Source organism: Chiloscyllium plagiosum, unplaced genomic scaffold (assembly GCF_037043375.1).
Source record: "Chiloscyllium plagiosum isolate Xiang-an unplaced genomic scaffold, Cpla_swu_hap1 HiC_scaffold_12, whole genome shotgun sequence".
In the NCBI taxonomy this organism is placed as follows: Eukaryota; Metazoa; Chordata; class Chondrichthyes; order Orectolobiformes; family Hemiscylliidae; genus Chiloscyllium; species Chiloscyllium plagiosum.
The window spans coordinates 49,600,848-49,618,464 of NW_028270150.1; the positions used below are offsets into that span (position 1 = coordinate 49,600,848).

Sequence of the window (17,617 nt, forward strand, 5' to 3'; positions counted from 1 at the left end):
TCAACTGTTGTAAGTTACTTGAAGGAAGATTTTCCACTTTCAGATGTGGATCAAAGAAGAAATAAACTTGTAAGGGAATATGTGTGATGACAGATACAAATAAGTGATTATTTTCAATTATTTTCTTGCTTATTATCAAGGCCACAGGAGAATAGCAGGCTATAGAGATGGCACACTTCAGAAGTTGGCCACACTATGGGTCACAAGTTTCCAAGAAGGGGTAAGTACATGGGCATAGAAAGTCATTGTATTTTGAAGAGAGACAGCAAGGGAAGTTTAAATGCAGATCTTGAATGCAGAAGCTGTGGAATGAAAGAATGGAAGATGTATTCATTATAAAGCCATGGTAGTGATGTGATTGACCAGAATAATGTCATTCATCTCAAAGTCCTTATTTGCACATGAATAGATTTTTCTGGAAGAAGAAATTGATGAGAGGAAGCTTCATTGATCTATTGGTGCTCCATTATTTTTAGCAAAATTTAAGAAACTATGCACCTATATCAGACCCCTAGAATATATATGACCTGATTGAATGTTGAAGCACGTTTGAGGGACCGAATGACCTACTTGTGTTCTGATGGTAGAAAATTGAAGGTAAATGGAATGGGGTAAACCTAACAGAAAGGAGATTGGCAAGATTAACCCCGAGGGAAATACCAGCAAGAAAGAAGAATGGGAGAGGGTTTGTTATTCTTGTAAGTCTCACAGTTCAGAGAAAGTTTGACCTTATAGATAATTTTTATATTTGGAAGCAGACCATGAGTTTGATGTTGTTGTGGTGATTTACTGCAGGGCTGGGGAATGGTGAGGGAGTAGTAAGTTCCCTTTGTTTTTAATACCACTCTGGTTTCACATCAGTAACACATTAGCCAGGGATCATCTATAAAAGGGCAGCCTCTAAACGGGGCAGTTTGAAACAAGCAGGGAGAGAGAGCATCTGCTAGTAGCCGGAATAAGGAGCACGGGGTGTTTCAACACTCTACACCAGTGTCCCCCACAATGATGGCATCACTGCAACAGCCTCAGTACTCAATACCACCAACTGCCAATCTCCAGGCATCATCCTACAACTCATCGGCTTCATCCTCGACCACAATGTCTTCACATTTGACAACCAGTTCTTCATCTGGACACAGGAACAGCCATGGGGACCACATTTTCACCTAAATATGCTGACATTTTAATGCACAATTTTGAACAAGACTTCTTTGCTGCACAGGATCTCCGACCAGATATATTGATGTTATTTTCTTCCTCTGAACCCATGGCAAGGAGTCACTGAAACAACTGCACAGTGATATCAACAAGTTTTATCCCACCATCAGACTTACCATGGACTACTCTTTAGAATTAGTTTCATTCTTGGACACACCCATCTCCATCAAGGACGGGCACCTCAGTACTGCAAGGCCATGGATAATCTCATGATGCTGCACTTCTTGAGGTTCCACCATAAACATATTAAAACAGCCATCCCCTATGGACATGCCCTATGCATACACAGGATCTGTTCAGATGAGGAGGAACACGACGGACAGCTGGAAGTGCTGTAAAACAGCCACAAGCTAAAGAAGCAGTACTCTAATAGCTTGTACTTCCAAATAAACCTGTTGGAATATAACCTGGTGTTGTGTAATTTTTAACTATATAATTGCAGCAAGATATCCTTGCTCCTGTACATGAATTCTCTCACCATGACTGGCATATTTGCCTTTTCGTCGCCTTCTGCACCAGCCCATTTACTGTCAGTGACTAGTATATAGGGACACTCAAGTCTTGTCGCACCTCCCCCTTTCCTAATCTGTTCCTATTGTTATTTCAGTGACATCAGAAAGCTTCCAAAAAGAAGAAGCAAAGGCTAATTAAAATGTAAAAGAAAACTTCCCCAACTCATGGTATTATGGCTGGTATTATTGCAACTAGAAATGAAAGTTAGACACTTTAACTGGTTTTAGTAAGAAAAGTTTGAAGTTTACACTCTACCATCGATAATCTGTTAAGATAATAGGCATTTTTTTTAAAAAGTGGAGCAAATGAATTTTTCCATCTCTTATCCACAACAAGAAGTTAAATGGTGCTCAGTGATCAATTCATGTAAAAGTAATGCTGGAAATAGATGTCACCCTATATTGCAGAATGTATAACATAGAAAATCAAATAACACAGAATAAGCCTAAGGAAGTAATTTAATTTCACACTACTGATGTTTATCATGTTTAACTACTTTAGTTTTCTGATTCTAGCTAACATTAGGGATCCCTCTGATTTAGCTCTATATATTCCTTGTCAATTGCTTCCCATGTTTTTAAGGATTTTTAGGACAATTGTAACTCTGTAGCCCATAATTTTCTGTGATACATATGTTAACAAATGAAGAAAACCTAGCAGAAATTTGAAATCCATGTTTCATATAAATTACAGTTTTGGACTGTGCAAAATCTGAAAAAAATGCAAGTAAAAAGTATCTCAATTTGATACACCAATAAAAAAAAGAGTCAGAAAGTGTTGCACTGGAAAAGCACAGCAGGAGCACGAAAGTTGACGTTTCGGGCATAAGCCCTTCATCAGGAATAATGTCAGTTCTTCTACTCCTCGGATGCTGCCTGACCTGCTGTGCTTTTACAGCACCACACTTTTCGACTGACTTTCTAGCATCTGCAGTCCTACTATATCCCACTAAAGAAGAAGGACTAAGCTTATTTCAAGAATGAAATTTTGGCAGAACAGGAGACAGTTATCATTTTCCTTCAAATGTTGATTTTTATAGTTTGATTTCTCATATGTATTCCCAGTACTTTGTTTAGTAGCATTTGATCAATGTACAGTAAAGGACAGTGCAGCTGTGATTTCTTGATAAACAACGCACAGCCTACAAGGTGGTTTGACATGAGTAGAAGGGCTAATGAAAATGTTCTCCCGTCTTTGTTTCTTCAACCTTGGCAAACAGATTTGCACAGTGATATGAAATTTGACAAATAAAAAAGCTGGCACTAGTCTCCAATGTGTAACAAATCTTTTGGGGTATAAACAGCTTTGAAGAAAATGCAGTGACAAAATCAATTAATATAAAATTATGAAAAACAAGCTGGACATCTTATTGACCATTCTGGAAATGTTGCTAATGTGGGAATGATTCACTTAACTTAAATCTTCTAAAGATTTTACATCTTCCCTAGTATTGTTATACGTAGAACAACTGAACAAGTGTAGTTCTTTAACATGGAAAATTTCAAATTTAATAATTTTAATTATCTAAGACAAACCAAATTGAAAGAAAGAAATAGCTTTGTACAATTTACTAAAACAATTCTGAGAAAGAACCATTTAGATATCCAGTTAACATAATGTAGAACAGATTAGTTTATGAATTAGACATCCTAGACTGAAATCGGAGTTACGTGATTTCCAATTAAATTGTACATTATGGGACAACAGCTTTGCATTTTGCTCCTGGTTTATAGTAACTATTCTGAATTGCTTGTAATTTGTGCAAAGTCATTCTAAAGAAATAAGTTTTTAAAACACTTAATTTATTTTTGCCTAGAAACCAGCAAATGTCTACTCATTTAGGATTTAATTTCCTATGATTTATTGTGATGACAAATATTACTAAGATCTGCTTTATATTGTGTATACCAATCATGCTTAGACTCTTTTGTTTTTTCATGTCATACTGGACAGGAATGTTGTAGCTCTGGGGCATGACCATCCAAAATAGCAAGACTATCAGAATGCAAGCCCAGTATCATACACAGACAGTATCTGCTGGACAAACATGATGACAGTACCAGAACAGTTACAAGACCAATCTAGCACCAATCTAAGGGTGATATTTGTTCAAACCTCTATCGGTGCCAATTCCAATTCCACACCTTTACCAGAATCATGCTAATATCCAGTGCTTACAGCAGAGTTGCAACAATTTGTTACAATGCCAGATCAATAGGAGACTTGCATCCTTACATTAAAATTGCATTTAAATTGCACTCACAGTGCAATGACATTGAAATTTATATATCACATCAATTTGCAATTCCCTTGAGTCAGACAATGTTCAGATGGTACCAATGCAGTTATCTTGCACTCTTCCTGCTCACAGAGTGCAACTTTACACAAAGTGCAAAGAAACAGTCCAGAAATGTGCAGATTAGGTGAATTGGCCATGCTAAATTGCCCATAGTGTTAGGTGAAGGGGTAAATGTAGGGAAATGGGTCTCGGTGGGCTGCGCTTCGGCGGGTCGGGGTGGACTTGTTGGGCCAAAGGGCCTGTTTCCACACTGTAAGTAATCTAATCTAATCTAATCTAATTAATAGCATGCACTCTATGTGTAAGAACATGTAGGCAGGCTCATGTTACAGCTGATACTTCATGATTCAGAAGAATTTGTAGCTTCGACAGAGTCCTGCTAAATTTTAATCAGGACTTGGATAATATTTCCTGAAATACCTGAACTACCTGGAGTAAATTCTTTATTCAAGCAATTTAGAATTCCAAATCTTTACCCCAAAAATTTGGCTCAAAGCTTTATGCAATACTCTAAAGAAAAATGGTTTAAAAGAAGCACACTCACCAAGTACATGCAGTTGAATGCTTTGGAGAGATTTTAGCTTTCCATCTGTACTGTATATTTCACAGTGATATGTTCCTTCACTGTTATTCATGATTTTAAATGTCAGGGTCCCATTTGCGTAAACAGTAAATCTATTGATATAACTCCCATAGGATCTAGAAATTTGATTTTTGTATCGTGCAATCATTAAATTTCCTTTCATCCATTTAATGTCATCAGTTTTAGAGCTTTCACTCTTAGCATGTAAAAATATCGACTTTCCAATTTCGCCATAAACATCTGTTGCCTTACCCTTGCTTTCTGCAAGAAACAAACCTGTAAATTGAAAGATAAAATTGTTTAAATGTATTCATTTGTTTTTGGTCAATTTTGTCTCTGCCATACAAGGAAACCCATCATCAAGTTTGAGTATCTAATCCAAGATACTAAAGAATATCAGTTAGCCTTTGATAGTTGCAGACATTAGATGTAACCTATCCAAGGGGTTTTGACTGAGCATGAAAGATTCAAGGCATAGAGAACTCAAAATATGTACAGAATTAATTACTGCTCAAGTTTAAGCAGCTAAATCTCAGAGTCAAGCAAGTTCACACTGCTTGTGAGCTAGGACTAAGGACATTAGTTTATATGGTTACATGCAACTGATTGAGAAAATTCCCAGGTGCCATAATGGTTTCACCCTTTTAGAATGAATTATTAATAGTAGCTAAGATCCTGTCAAATCTGCTTACAATAGATCAGATATTATATCATTAGACCTGCCCCAGTGTATTGACTTGTTTCCAAGAAGGACAAGCTGGCAAAACTGTTGTGTCAGCGATATTTTCATCAGAAATCAGTATTATTAATGTCCAAAAGTAAAAATTGTAATTGTTATAATCTCTTAGAAGTAATTAATCTAAAATTTTGAATGAAACATTGAATGTGAAGGAATTTATATTGAGAAGATATAATTAATGTATCTTTTGCCCACACACATCTTTGTGAATATTGGCTATTTTAGCTTTTGGCCATGCACTCACAACATAGAATGTACTACAGCATTGTCAATAACAGCAAAAGATACAAAATAAATATTTGATTAAATATAATAAATATTCGTAGCAGCAGCTGATACAATAAAAAAAACACACCTAATTTACAATTAATTAAATGAACTCTAATTTCCAGAGTTTATTTGGAAGTTAAATATATAAGGAAAGATTTTCCCTATTGTTAGGGTAGAAAGTCTGGGTTCAAGACTCAGTGTGTCATGACAAATGAGAACAGGATTGATTAAACATAATTTATAAGAATATTTATAAGAATAATTTAACATTTTGATGATTACATACAGCCATGGATGTCAAAGCAGCTGTCCATTGAGTTAAATGTAATGAAAAATCAGGTGCTGGTATAATGGTTAACTGAACAGTACCACCTGCTTATACTTTGAAAAAGTTAAGAATATCCCCATAGAACTGAATACATAAAGTTAAAAATGCATGAAAATCAAATATCCTTACCTGAAATAGCTAGAAGAAAAATTACATCAAGCTGTAGTGAGCATTTTCGATGACAAAGCATTTTGACTGAATTTTGCTTGTTATGCCAGTGTTTGAAACAGGTTTACTTAAACAAGAAGGTCTTTTACAATAAAGAAATTGATGTAAGTAGCTCACTTCTGGGTGGGAGGGGAAAAGGAAACAGAGGGATATATTAGGCGGTTCTGAGTGCAAGGGACGGCCCATGATAGGCAGGCAGCTCTGAATGGTAGGAAAGGGCTCGAACTGCTGTGTATGTTAAAGATAGATTTGTGATATGTAGCACTAAGCAGAAGGGAAGGGGTAAAAACTGAACAGGGCTGTATCTGCATCAGCAAGAGGGGTTATATGTAGCATATAGTTCTTTGTAGATGTGGAGAGTTTGGCAGGCATCAGTGCTCAACAGAGGAAAAGGAAAAGACTACAGTATGAACTTTGCATAGATAAGGAAGAAAATAATTTCACTACTGTATTTTCAAAGTACTTTTTTACTATGCACACTGAATTTCCAGGGAATCAGTCGTCTTCCTCACCCACATGTTGGAGGAGAAAGTGAGGACTGCAGATACTGGAGATCAGAGCTGAAAATGTGTTGCTGGAAAAGCACAGCAGGTCAGGCACCTTGTAGAGGGAGGAAGAGAGCTTCTTCAAGGAAGGCATCCTTGCAAGAGGATCCTTGCAAGATCCTTGCCTGACCTGCTGCGCTTTTCCAGCAACACATTTTCAGCTCATCCACATATTGCCAATTATTCACAGGCATAGGGACACTCTTGCAGACTTGCTGCTGACACTCAGATATTCCTCTCCAACAACTTGCCTCTGTGGCATTACGGTGCTGGTCTGAAATCTGGCACAGAATCTTGTAGGGAACTGAGCTGCATGGACTGTGATGAGGTTTGAGACAGTCAGAGAAGAAGTCTGACAATGTCCATCTCAATGCTGGGTGTTTTCACTTTTTTTCATTTTTTTGACAAATGATGAAGTGAGTTTCTCATTAGGCCGACTAAGGGGGATTACTCTTCATTAGATAGCCCAAATTACCTCATTAATATTCAGCATTCTTACTTGCCTAACTTTCTAAACAAGGTAGATGTCAAGAAAGCTTGAAATGGAAAACAGCAGGTACCTGGCAGATTCAGATCACCATTTGCTCCAAATGAACTCCATGTCACTTAAGACTAAATTGTGGCTCAGGGCATGATCCACGAGAACCAGCTCCACACACCACTTACCCACAGACATTGCCATCTCGCACCTACCCTACTCTTGTGACCATCAGGACACCTCATCAATACACCAGCAGGCTGTTGAGGAAGCATAGACTCCATTGTTTCATTTGAAGCACACACCAGACGTTAGTATTTAATGGTTGTACCAAGGATACTTTGGATACTGACCTCCAACAATGGTGGCATGGTGGGCTCAGTGGTTAGCACTGCTGCCACACAGTGCCAAAGACCTAGGTTCTGTTCCAGCCTTGGGTCACTGTGTGGAGTTTGCACATTTTCCCCGTGTCTGCGTGGGTTTCCTTCGGGTGCTCCAGTTTCCTCCCACAGTCCAAAGATGTGCAGGTCAGGTGAATTAGCCATGCTAGATTTACCATAGTGTTTGGTGCATTAGTCAGAGAGAAATGGGTCTGGGTGGGTTACTCTTCAGAGGGTCGGTGTAGACTTGTTGGGCCAAAGGGCCTGTTTCTACACTGTAGGGAATCTAATCCAATCAGATACCATCTGTCATGACAGTGTTGGGAAGAGTGATCACTGCACAGAATTTATAGAGCTCAATTCCCATCTTCACATTGAGAATACCGTCCATCATGTTGTGTGGCACTATCACTGTGCTAAATGTGACAGATTTGAACGGATCCAGCAACTCAAGGCTGGGTATCTATGAAGCTCATCAACAACAGAATTGAACTACAACACAATCTGTAACCTCATGGCCTGGCATATCCTCACTTCAACCATTTCCCTCAAGCCAGGGGATCAACCCTGGTTCGACAGGGAGTGCAGGAGGACATGCCAGGGGCAGCACCAAGCATATCAAAAATGCGGTGTCAACCTAGTGAATCCACCAAACGTACGTGTCAAACAGCATAAGCAGCAGGTGATAGAGCTAAGCGATCCCACAACCAACAGATCAAATTAAAACACTGCAGTCCCACATATCCAGTCATGAATGGCAGTGGAAAATTAAACAACACTGGAGGAGGAGACTCCATAAATATCCCCATCCCCAAGGATAGAAGAACCCAGCACATCAGTGCAAAAGATAAGGCTGAAGCTTTTGCAGCAATCTTCAGCCAGAAGCGCCGAGTGGATGATCCATCATGGCCTCCTCCAATAGCCCCCAGCATGTCAGATGCTGGTCTTTACCAATTCAATTCACTCCACGTGATATCAAGAAATGTTTGGAAGCATTAGACACTGCAATATATATGTACCTGACATCATTCTGCCAATAGCACTGAAGACTTGTGCTCCCCCAGCCAGGCTGTTCCAATACAGTTACAAAACTGGGGTCCACCTGACAATGTGGAAAATTGCTCAGGTATATCCTGTACACTAAAAGCAGGGCAAATCCAATCTGGACAATTACCAGTCTATTCTCAATCATCAGTAAAGCGATGGAAGGTGCCATTAACAGTGCTATCAAGCAGCACTGCTCAGTAATAACCTGCTCAGTGATGCCCAGTTTGGGTTCTGCCAGGGCCACTCAGCTCCTGATATCATTACAGCATTGGTTGAAACATGGACAAAACAGATGACTTCAAGAGGTGAAGTGACTTTAAAACTGCATTCAACTGACTGTGGCATCAAGGAGCCTGATAACTGGAACCAATGGGCAGCAGAGGCAAATTCTCTTCTGGCGGAGTCATACCTGACAGATAGGAAGACGGTTGTCATTGTTGGAGGTCAGTCATCTCAGCTCCAGGATATCACTGCATGAGTCCCTCAGAGCTTAGTGGCCTAAGCCCAATCATCTTCAGCTGCTTCATCAATGCCCTTCCCTCCGTCATAAGGTCAGAAGTGGGAATGTTCACCAATGAGTGCACAACTCCTCAGATACTGAAGCAGTCCATGTTCATATGCAACAAGATCTGGACAATATCCAGCCTTGGGCTGACATATGGCAAATCACATTTGTGTCACACAAATTCCAGGCAATGACCATCTCCAATAAGAGACAATCCGACCACTGCTTTTTGACATTCAGAAGTTTTACCATCACTGAATCCCATGCTATCAACATGTTTGGGGTTTTCATTGACCATAACCTTAAGTGGACTCATCAGATACACACAATGGCTACAAGAGCAAGTCAAAGGCAAGGGATACTCCAGCACCTCACCTCCTGACTCCCCAAAGCCTGTCCACCATCTACAAGTCAGGAGTGTGATGGAATACTCCCCAATTGCCTGGATGAGTGCAGCTCCAACAAAGAGTCAAGAAGCTCATCACTACTCAGGACAAAGCAACCCACTTGATTGGCACTACATCCATTACCTCTACTACTGACACTCAGTCGCAGCGGTATGTACTATTTCCAAAATGCATGACGGAAATTGATCAAAGTCTTTAGTCAGCACCTTCCAAACCCACAACCATTTCCACATGGAAGGTCAATGGCAGCAGATACATGGGAACACCACCAACTGCAAGTTTCCCTTCAAGTCACTCACTATCCTGATATGGAAATACGTCACTGTCCCTTCATTGTTGCTGGGTCAGAATCCTGGAATTCCCTCCCTAAGGTCATATGAGTCTCCCAATAGCAGTGGTTCAAAAAGCTTACCACCGTCTTCTCAATGGCAACTAGGGACAGGCAATTAACACAGATGAGCTAGTGACATCCACATCCCACATGTGAATTCAAAAAAAAGTTATGATGTTTGCAAATTGAACTCTGAATTATGTTGACATTAGCAGCAATGATCTTGGTGCACGGTAGCATAGTGGTTAGCACTGCTGCCTCACAGCGCCAGAGACCCGGGTTCAATTCCTGCCTCAGGTGACTGACTGTGTGGAGTTTGCACATTCTCCCCGTGTCTGCGTGGGTTTCCTTTGAGTGCTCCGGTTTCCTCCCACTGTCCAAACAATGTGCAGGTTAGGTGAATTGGCCGCACTAAATTGCCTGTAGTATTAGGTGAAGGGGTAAATGTAGGGGAATGGGTCTGTGTAGGTTGCACTTCGGCGGGTCGGTGTGGACTTGTTGGGCTGAAGGGCCTGTTTCCACACTGTAAGTAATCTAATATAATCTTACAAAAGGTTATTGTTAGCTCAAGTGAAACCATTACTTGCGCAACTTACAAAGACTCTGTGAGTCACACAACATCAACTCATCATCCGTTATAAAGGTGTAACAGTGGTCTGGATTGAATGCAATGAAGAGTTGAATCTTTGATGTGGGTCTGAGATAGGAAGGGTGTCGGACCATTGCAGGCTCTACCTTCTCGAAAACATTGGATAGTCGCTCAACTGGTGTGAACACTCAAGCCTGAGTGTGGATGGATGAAGGAGACATGTCCCTCATTATCAAGGTGCAGCATGTCTCATTGTATGGAGAAGTGTGCCAAGCCTCATTTGTGGAGTATACACTGACAGCTGTTTTGAGATCTACGAACTTCTTTTGCAGCTCTGTTCCCATTGTAGGACATTTCCACTGAGAGTGATGGACCCTCCATTGCTGGCATGCTGGTTATGTGGCATCTTTCCTAAGAAGGTGAAGTAGGATGGCCAGGGCCAATGATAGATGAGGGAGCAACATTGGAACAGCATGGGGTATAAGGAGCACCCTGCTCAGGGAGCAGTCACAGCCTCAGGGTCTCTTAGGATGTGCGCAGTGGGTGGAGGCCCAGAACCTTTTGGCCCCAACTCTATTTCCCACAACACCATGAAAGAACTGTACCGGATACTTACTGAGTTCTGAGAGCTGCAGGAGTTAGAGACCATCATTGGGGGTGACTCAGTGGTTAGCAATACTGACCCAGGGACCTAGGTTCGATTCCACAACCTAAACCGTTTGTTTGGAGTTTGCACAATGTCTTCATGGGTTTCCTCCGGGTGCTCTAGTTTCCTACATGGCCTCATTGAGGAACCTTCAAAGATATCATCCTTCCTTATTGCAGTAATTGACTTCTTCAACAATATTTTGACTCTGACTTCTCTTTTAAATCCTTCCTTGTCTTGCTTGAAGATTCTATACCAGCCCTGCCCCCTTGCAACCATGTCTCTTCATAACACGTAAGAAGCCAAGCATCAGGCAATCCATCATGACTCTTTCTGCCCTAGTGTGAGTTGTTATCTGATGAAATGAGAGAAAGGGAAGGATTGATTGAGCTGACAGTGTGCGGTGCACCTGTTATTGCAAGTGCAGGAAAATGATGAGCTTTCCTGAGCGAGTGAGTAGGGCAGTACAGGTGGCACTGATCAGGGTTGGTGTTGTCAGGCTTTGGGCTAGGTAAGAATGAATGAGGGATGACATTGCAGTCAGTGGTGAGACTGCCTACACCCACACTGCCCACGCACACACCCTCTCACAAGCTTCTACTCCATCACACCCACACACACACTTTACCAAGCTTTCACATACGCAAACACACACTCTCACGTGCACTCACATGCACACATTCACTCTCTCTCTCATGCACACACACACACGTCAATGGGGTGAGTTTGTATTTGCAGAAATACATTTGCAGATACATTCTATTTTGCTCAAAAAATGCACAATCTGCAGGCAGTCAATGCAGACAGTCAATCCATGTAATATTTTGTAAGTTCCACTTTGGAAATAGAACCAGTCTGACTCAAGATACAGACAGACTTTGACCTCACACCTTTAATACATTTGTCTGAGCTGAGATGTCACCTTTTGCATGGTGGCTCAGTGGTTTGCACTGCTACCTCACAGTGCCAGGGACCCGGGGTTGATTCCAGCCTCTGGCTACTGTCTGTATGGAGTTTGCATTTTCTCCCTGTGTCTGCATTGGTTTCCTCTAGGTGCTCTGGTTTCCTCCCACAGTCCAAAGAAGTGCAGATTAGGTGAATTAGCCATGCTAGATTTACCATAGTGTTAGGTGCATTAGTCAGGGATAAATGTAGAGCAATAGGTTAGGGGAATGGGTCTGGATGGGTTATTTTTCAGAGGGTCGGTGTGGACATGTTGGGCCAAATGGCCTGTTTCTATACTGTAGGTAACTTAATATCTTGAGAAGGTGACTTGAAAAGAAGTTCTGGGATTTACATATTAATGAACCAAAACCTGCATATTACTGTATGACACTGTAAGCTTTTGCAATAAATTCTGTGTTTTATTGTGTTATATTCTACAACCACCGAAAGCACTCCAAAAGCTAATGCTTCCAAATAAACCTGTTGGACTATAACCTGGTGTTGTGTGATTTTTAAGTTTGTAACCTATGAGCCTTGGTGGATGGTGTGTGCAATCAGTGGCACACAGTGAGTGTGAGGCAGCAGAGAGAGGAAGTGGCTCTTACCCTGGCAGTATGGAAAATGTCATTAACCTTCTCCCTACAGCATTGGTCTGCTCACTTGGATGGTAACCTCAGCCCAGGCTGGCAGGATCTGGTGTTGTCGTCTCCAGTGCTGCTCTTGCAGGAAGGGGACAGTCCTCCTCCGCATTATCCCATCCACCCAGATCTCCAAACCTCTGCTTGCACACAGCAAGGGACAAACCTACCCTTCTCTGCTAGATTTGAGACAAATGTCAATCACCGTGCAGTGTGGCTCTGGATTGACAGGACTTTTTTTTTAAATTTCAAAAATCTACTTTATTCATAAAGAATATCCTTATATACACATTTGCAATTCAGTTCTTTACAGTGGCGTATCAAAGAAACGAACAAAATTGGAGTTTGACTCTATTGAAACAAACCAAAGACATCTCTTACCTGAACGAAACTACATTTGTCCGGATGCACAATGACCAGTTTAGGATGACACCGGAGCCAGGGATGCTGGTCCATTCCAGACAGCGTGGCAGGAGTGAGCTCTTCCCCATTTAGTGAGTTGCAGCATCAGGCTGGTATTGGACGAAAGCATTACCATAGGGGTGCAGTTGGTAGTTAATGAGGCAAGTTTGGGGCAAGACAGCAAGAAATCTTGGTGGGCCTCATGGAGAAAAGCTTCCATGAATTTTAATGAGATTGACATCAAGCCCAAATGTGACTCAATTCTACCAATGGAGTAGAATCTTAGAGGAACCTGAAACAATGTGGACTATAGCGAGAGATCTGGCGAATCACTGAGAGAGGTCCAACAAGGTCTTTCTGGACACTGTGGGAAACCACCTGCATATTCCAAGTCCCAGATGTTGAGATGAGATTCTTGTCAGTCGGCCACGAGATGTCTATTAACATGGATTATCATTTTTTAACATCCTCACCAACACCTACAACATCCTACCCTACCACCAGCTGTGAGGAAACTAGACGCTGACAATTCCCAATCTGAACCTAATGTCTCCAGCTCACCATTTACTCCTCAGGACCACCAGGTTGGATAGCTGGAGACAACCTCATGGGCACTGGTTTCATGCACACATTTATAACTACAGGCATGTGACCCTGGGGCTCCTCTCCATGCTCATTTACAGGATACTCTGCATTTTAATGCTGCACTCTGTGGTGCACTGTTAACAAGCCTTGTAATACTGCTGCAAAGATTCCTTGCACTCATGGACAGGACCAGTCTACAGCTCACTTGTCCTCACAATTTTCACTCCCTTAGCACCTAGCTCACAGCACTCTTGCATTACCTTGCCATACTATGACTTTGAGCACATTTGTGCTTCACCCATGGCGCAAAGGCTCACTGTACTCTTACGTTGCCTTGCACCTTTGCAGTTAGATTGTTACGCTTGTCAGTTGCAATCAGTCAGGGTTGTACATCTTACTGTATGACAGTGATACATCCATTTCACAACTTCAGTATTTGCCGGCTGCCTGCACAGAAAATGCACCGTATGGTTTTTCAACAAAATGGTCATGTCTCAAATTATCTGGGGGGAGGGCAGTCCTTTGTCAAGGGGGGGCACTGCAGGGGCTGCTGTCAGTTATGGGAACATGGAGGGAGTCTTAGTCCTGTTAATCAAGGTTTGAGTCTATACACTGTCTGGGGCTTAGTCATGGCCACAGGTCGCGGGTCACGGGTGGAGGAGGGGAAATGGTGTCTGACTCCACTCCAGGGTGTGGGTCTCGATGCTGAGAATTTTCACCCCCAGCTTGTTCCTTGCCATCACTTGCTATTGTCTGGAAGTGCCCTACAACTGGAAGGTGCCTAAACCCATGCCCAGGGTGGGCAGAGTCAGTGCCAGTTTGTGGGGGGTGAATGTATGGGCTTCATCTACTTCTGCCGAACATGAAGACCATGACGGGGCAAAAGCATCAATCGTGCATTTGCAAAATGCAGCAACACTTCGTTTGTGATCCTATCATTGAGCATGTGAAATGCAGGCAGTACCACAGTGCTGAAGTTCAAAAACTGGTCACAGGCAATGTCCATTCTGTCATTGGTCCTTGTAAGTTGCTCAGTGAGATTTCAGTGAAGCAGATATTATTACCATCAACTTTAAAAGGGCAGATACTTGCCAAAACCAATATGATACTTGCGAGATTTCAAGACTGTACTCTGGGGACAGAACCAATCCCCTTGACACCTGAACTGTCAGTGTAGTGATAGATGCTGCTAATACATGCAATGATAACTTCCATGCTTGATGTGGGTCTACAGTCCTGTGGACTAGTGCTACTGAATTGCGTTTCCCCAAAACTTTGTTCCTCTACTCATAACACCAATGTTTTCTTGTTTGTTAGTGTCTGCCGATATAGTGGTTTTAAATTTGAGGGGTTAGAATTATAAATGCTGATAGTTCATAGTTATGTTTAGCTATGGTTAGAGCATATTTATTTTTATTAGATAGTTAGTTACTGAACCTCGTCAGTATTATATGTTGATTTTACTCCATCAGACACTACAAAGGGGCTTTTGGTACATTCGGATCTGCTATAATGCTAATTGGCTTTAAAGCGTTTGAAGAAATTAGACCGTTATTTGTAGAACACGAACTTTCCTTACCTGTATCAGCTATAATCCAATTCCAGCCACATTAGTTTAAATGGTGCGGATATTGCTCAGTTTTCTTATAACGTGAGATCACACGAGAATGGAACTATCACGTTATGTCAGAACCGACTGAACTGAGATTAAATCATTAACTGTTGTAACGATCCCAGGAGTAGTGGAACTAACAAACTTTGCCAAATAGGTCGTAACACCGTTGTAATACCACACAGTTGTAACATTCAGCTATGGTCAACTTAAGCAAACATATTTCAGCTTAACTCTGATTCATTCTTCATGGTTTTGTCTTTTATTTCATTAGTGGATTTTACAAGTTCAAAGCCTATTAGTCATAGACATAGCATCATACAACATAGAAACAAACTCTTCGATTCGACTTGTCCGTGCTGACTATCAATGTTACTTCTTCAAAATTTTAAATTACTAATTGTTCCAAATTCAGATTTCAAACATTTTCAGTGCAATAACATCAACGACTCCCACAAGCAGAATCCATTGCGTTCAACTCACTCTGACCAATGTCCTCCTACATAATAGCACCACCTTGTGGATTTAACACAGTAACACACCCCCATCACCAGATCGTGCCTTTTGTATATGTATTCATATTTCCACCAGGACTGGTCAAGATTTGAATACTTGCTGATTTCATGTGGTGCGTGCTAAGCACTCTGTCCATGAATGCAAAATATGTTGCATACTCCAACATAATCTGCAGCCTCATGGCCTAGCATAACCCTTAACCTGCCATTGCCATCAAGACAGGGGATCAACCAGGATTCAATTAAAATTGCAGGACGGCATGTCAGAGCAGTACAAGGCATACCAAAACATGAGGTGTAAAACTGATGAAGTCGCAAAATAGAATACTTATGTGCAAAACGACAAAAATAGCAAGTGATAGATAGGTTAAGCAATTCACAACCAATTGATTAGATCCAAGCTCTGCATTCTTGCCACATCCAGTCATAAATAGTGATGGACAATTAAATAGTTAACAGGAGTTGGAGCCTACATGAAAATCTCCATCTCAACAATGGGGGAATCTAGCACATCAGTGCAAAGGATCAAGATGAAACATTTCCATCAATCTTTAGCAACAAATGCCAAGTGGATGATTCATCTCGGCCTCCTCCAATGGTCTCCAGTATCACAGGTGCCAGTCTTCAACCAATTCAATTCATTCCACATGTAATGAAGAAACAGTGTCAGTGTCTTGCAAAGGCTATGGGCCCTGACAACATTCTGGCAAGAGTACTGAAGATTTGTGCTCCAGAACTTACCACTCCCCTAGTCAAGCTGTCCCAGTACAGTTACATCACTGGCATCTACCTAACAATGAGAAAAATTGCCCAGGTATGTCCTATGCCATAAAAGCAGGAAATTCCAACCTGCTCAATTACTTCCCCAACAATTATTCTCATCAGTAAAGTGGTGGAAGGTGTCATCAACAGGGCTATCAAGCAGCACCTGCTCAGCAATAACCTGCTCATTGACACCCAGTTTGGATGCCGCCAAGTCCATTCAGCTCCTGACCTCATTACAGCTTTGGTTCAAACATGGACAAAAGAGCTGAATTCCAGAGGTGGGGTGAGAGTGACAGCCCTTGGCATCAAGGCAGCATTCGACTGAATGTGGCATCAAGAAATGCTAGCAAAACTGGAGTGAGTTTGGAATCTGGTCGTACTCATAACTAGGACAAAGAAAGATGGTTTTGGTTGTTGGAGGTCAGTCATCTCAACTCCAGGGCATTTCTGCAGGATTTCCCCAGGGTAGTGTCCTAGGCCCAACTATCATTAACCTTCCCTTCATCATAAACTCAAAAGTCAGGATGTTCACAGATGATTGTACAGTGTTTAGCACTATTTGGAACTGCTCAGATAGTGAAGTAGTCAATTTCTAAATGCAGCGAGACCTGTACAATCTCCAAGTTTTGGTTGACAAATCACAAGTAACATTTCCACCTCAGAAATGCCAGGCAATGACCATCTCCAACAAAAGCGAATCCAATTACCACCATGCATCATCATTGTCACTAAATTCCCTCATTACGAACATCCTGGAGTGACCATTTACCAGAAACTGACTGGACTAGTCTTATATATACAGCTGCTCTAAGAGAAAGTCAGGGACGAGAAAACCTAAAGTGAGTAACTCATTTCCCAAAGCCTGTCCGCCATCTACAAGGCAAAGGTTAGGAGTGGGATGGAATATACCTCACTTGTCTGAGTGACTGAATCTCCAGCTTAGCACCATCCAACTCAAAGCAGACTGCTCAATTTTCACAATAGCCACGAGCTTCCACTCAGTCCACTCACCGTCAATGTTCAGCAGCAGCAGTATGTACCATTTACTAGAAATTGACCTATGCTCCTTTGACAGCACCTTCCAAAGCCATGACCACTTCCACCCAGCA

The 17,617-nt window shown here is 41.6% G+C and overlaps 1 protein-coding gene and 1 pseudogene across 2 annotated transcripts in view; one reads left to right on the forward strand and one right to left on the reverse strand.

The window, feature by feature from the left end:
• Positions 1–6,227, reverse strand: part of LOC122555179 (T-cell surface antigen CD2-like) — a 28,754-nt gene extending 22,527 nt beyond the window's left edge. For both annotated transcript variants that reach the window (XM_087992799.1, XM_043700914.2), the window contains exons 1-2: positions 6,080–6,227; positions 4,575–4,889 (exon numbers count right to left, since the gene is read on the reverse strand). In XM_087992799.1, the coding sequence (XP_087848925.1) occupies positions 4,575–4,889; positions 6,080–6,140 (376 nt within the window). In that variant the 5' untranslated portion in view covers positions 6,141–6,227. The remainder of the gene's footprint in view (positions 1–4,574; positions 4,890–6,079) is intronic.
• Positions 1–17,617, forward strand: part of LOC148148536 (uncharacterized) — a 219,428-nt pseudogene that overhangs the window by 153,992 nt on the left and 47,819 nt on the right.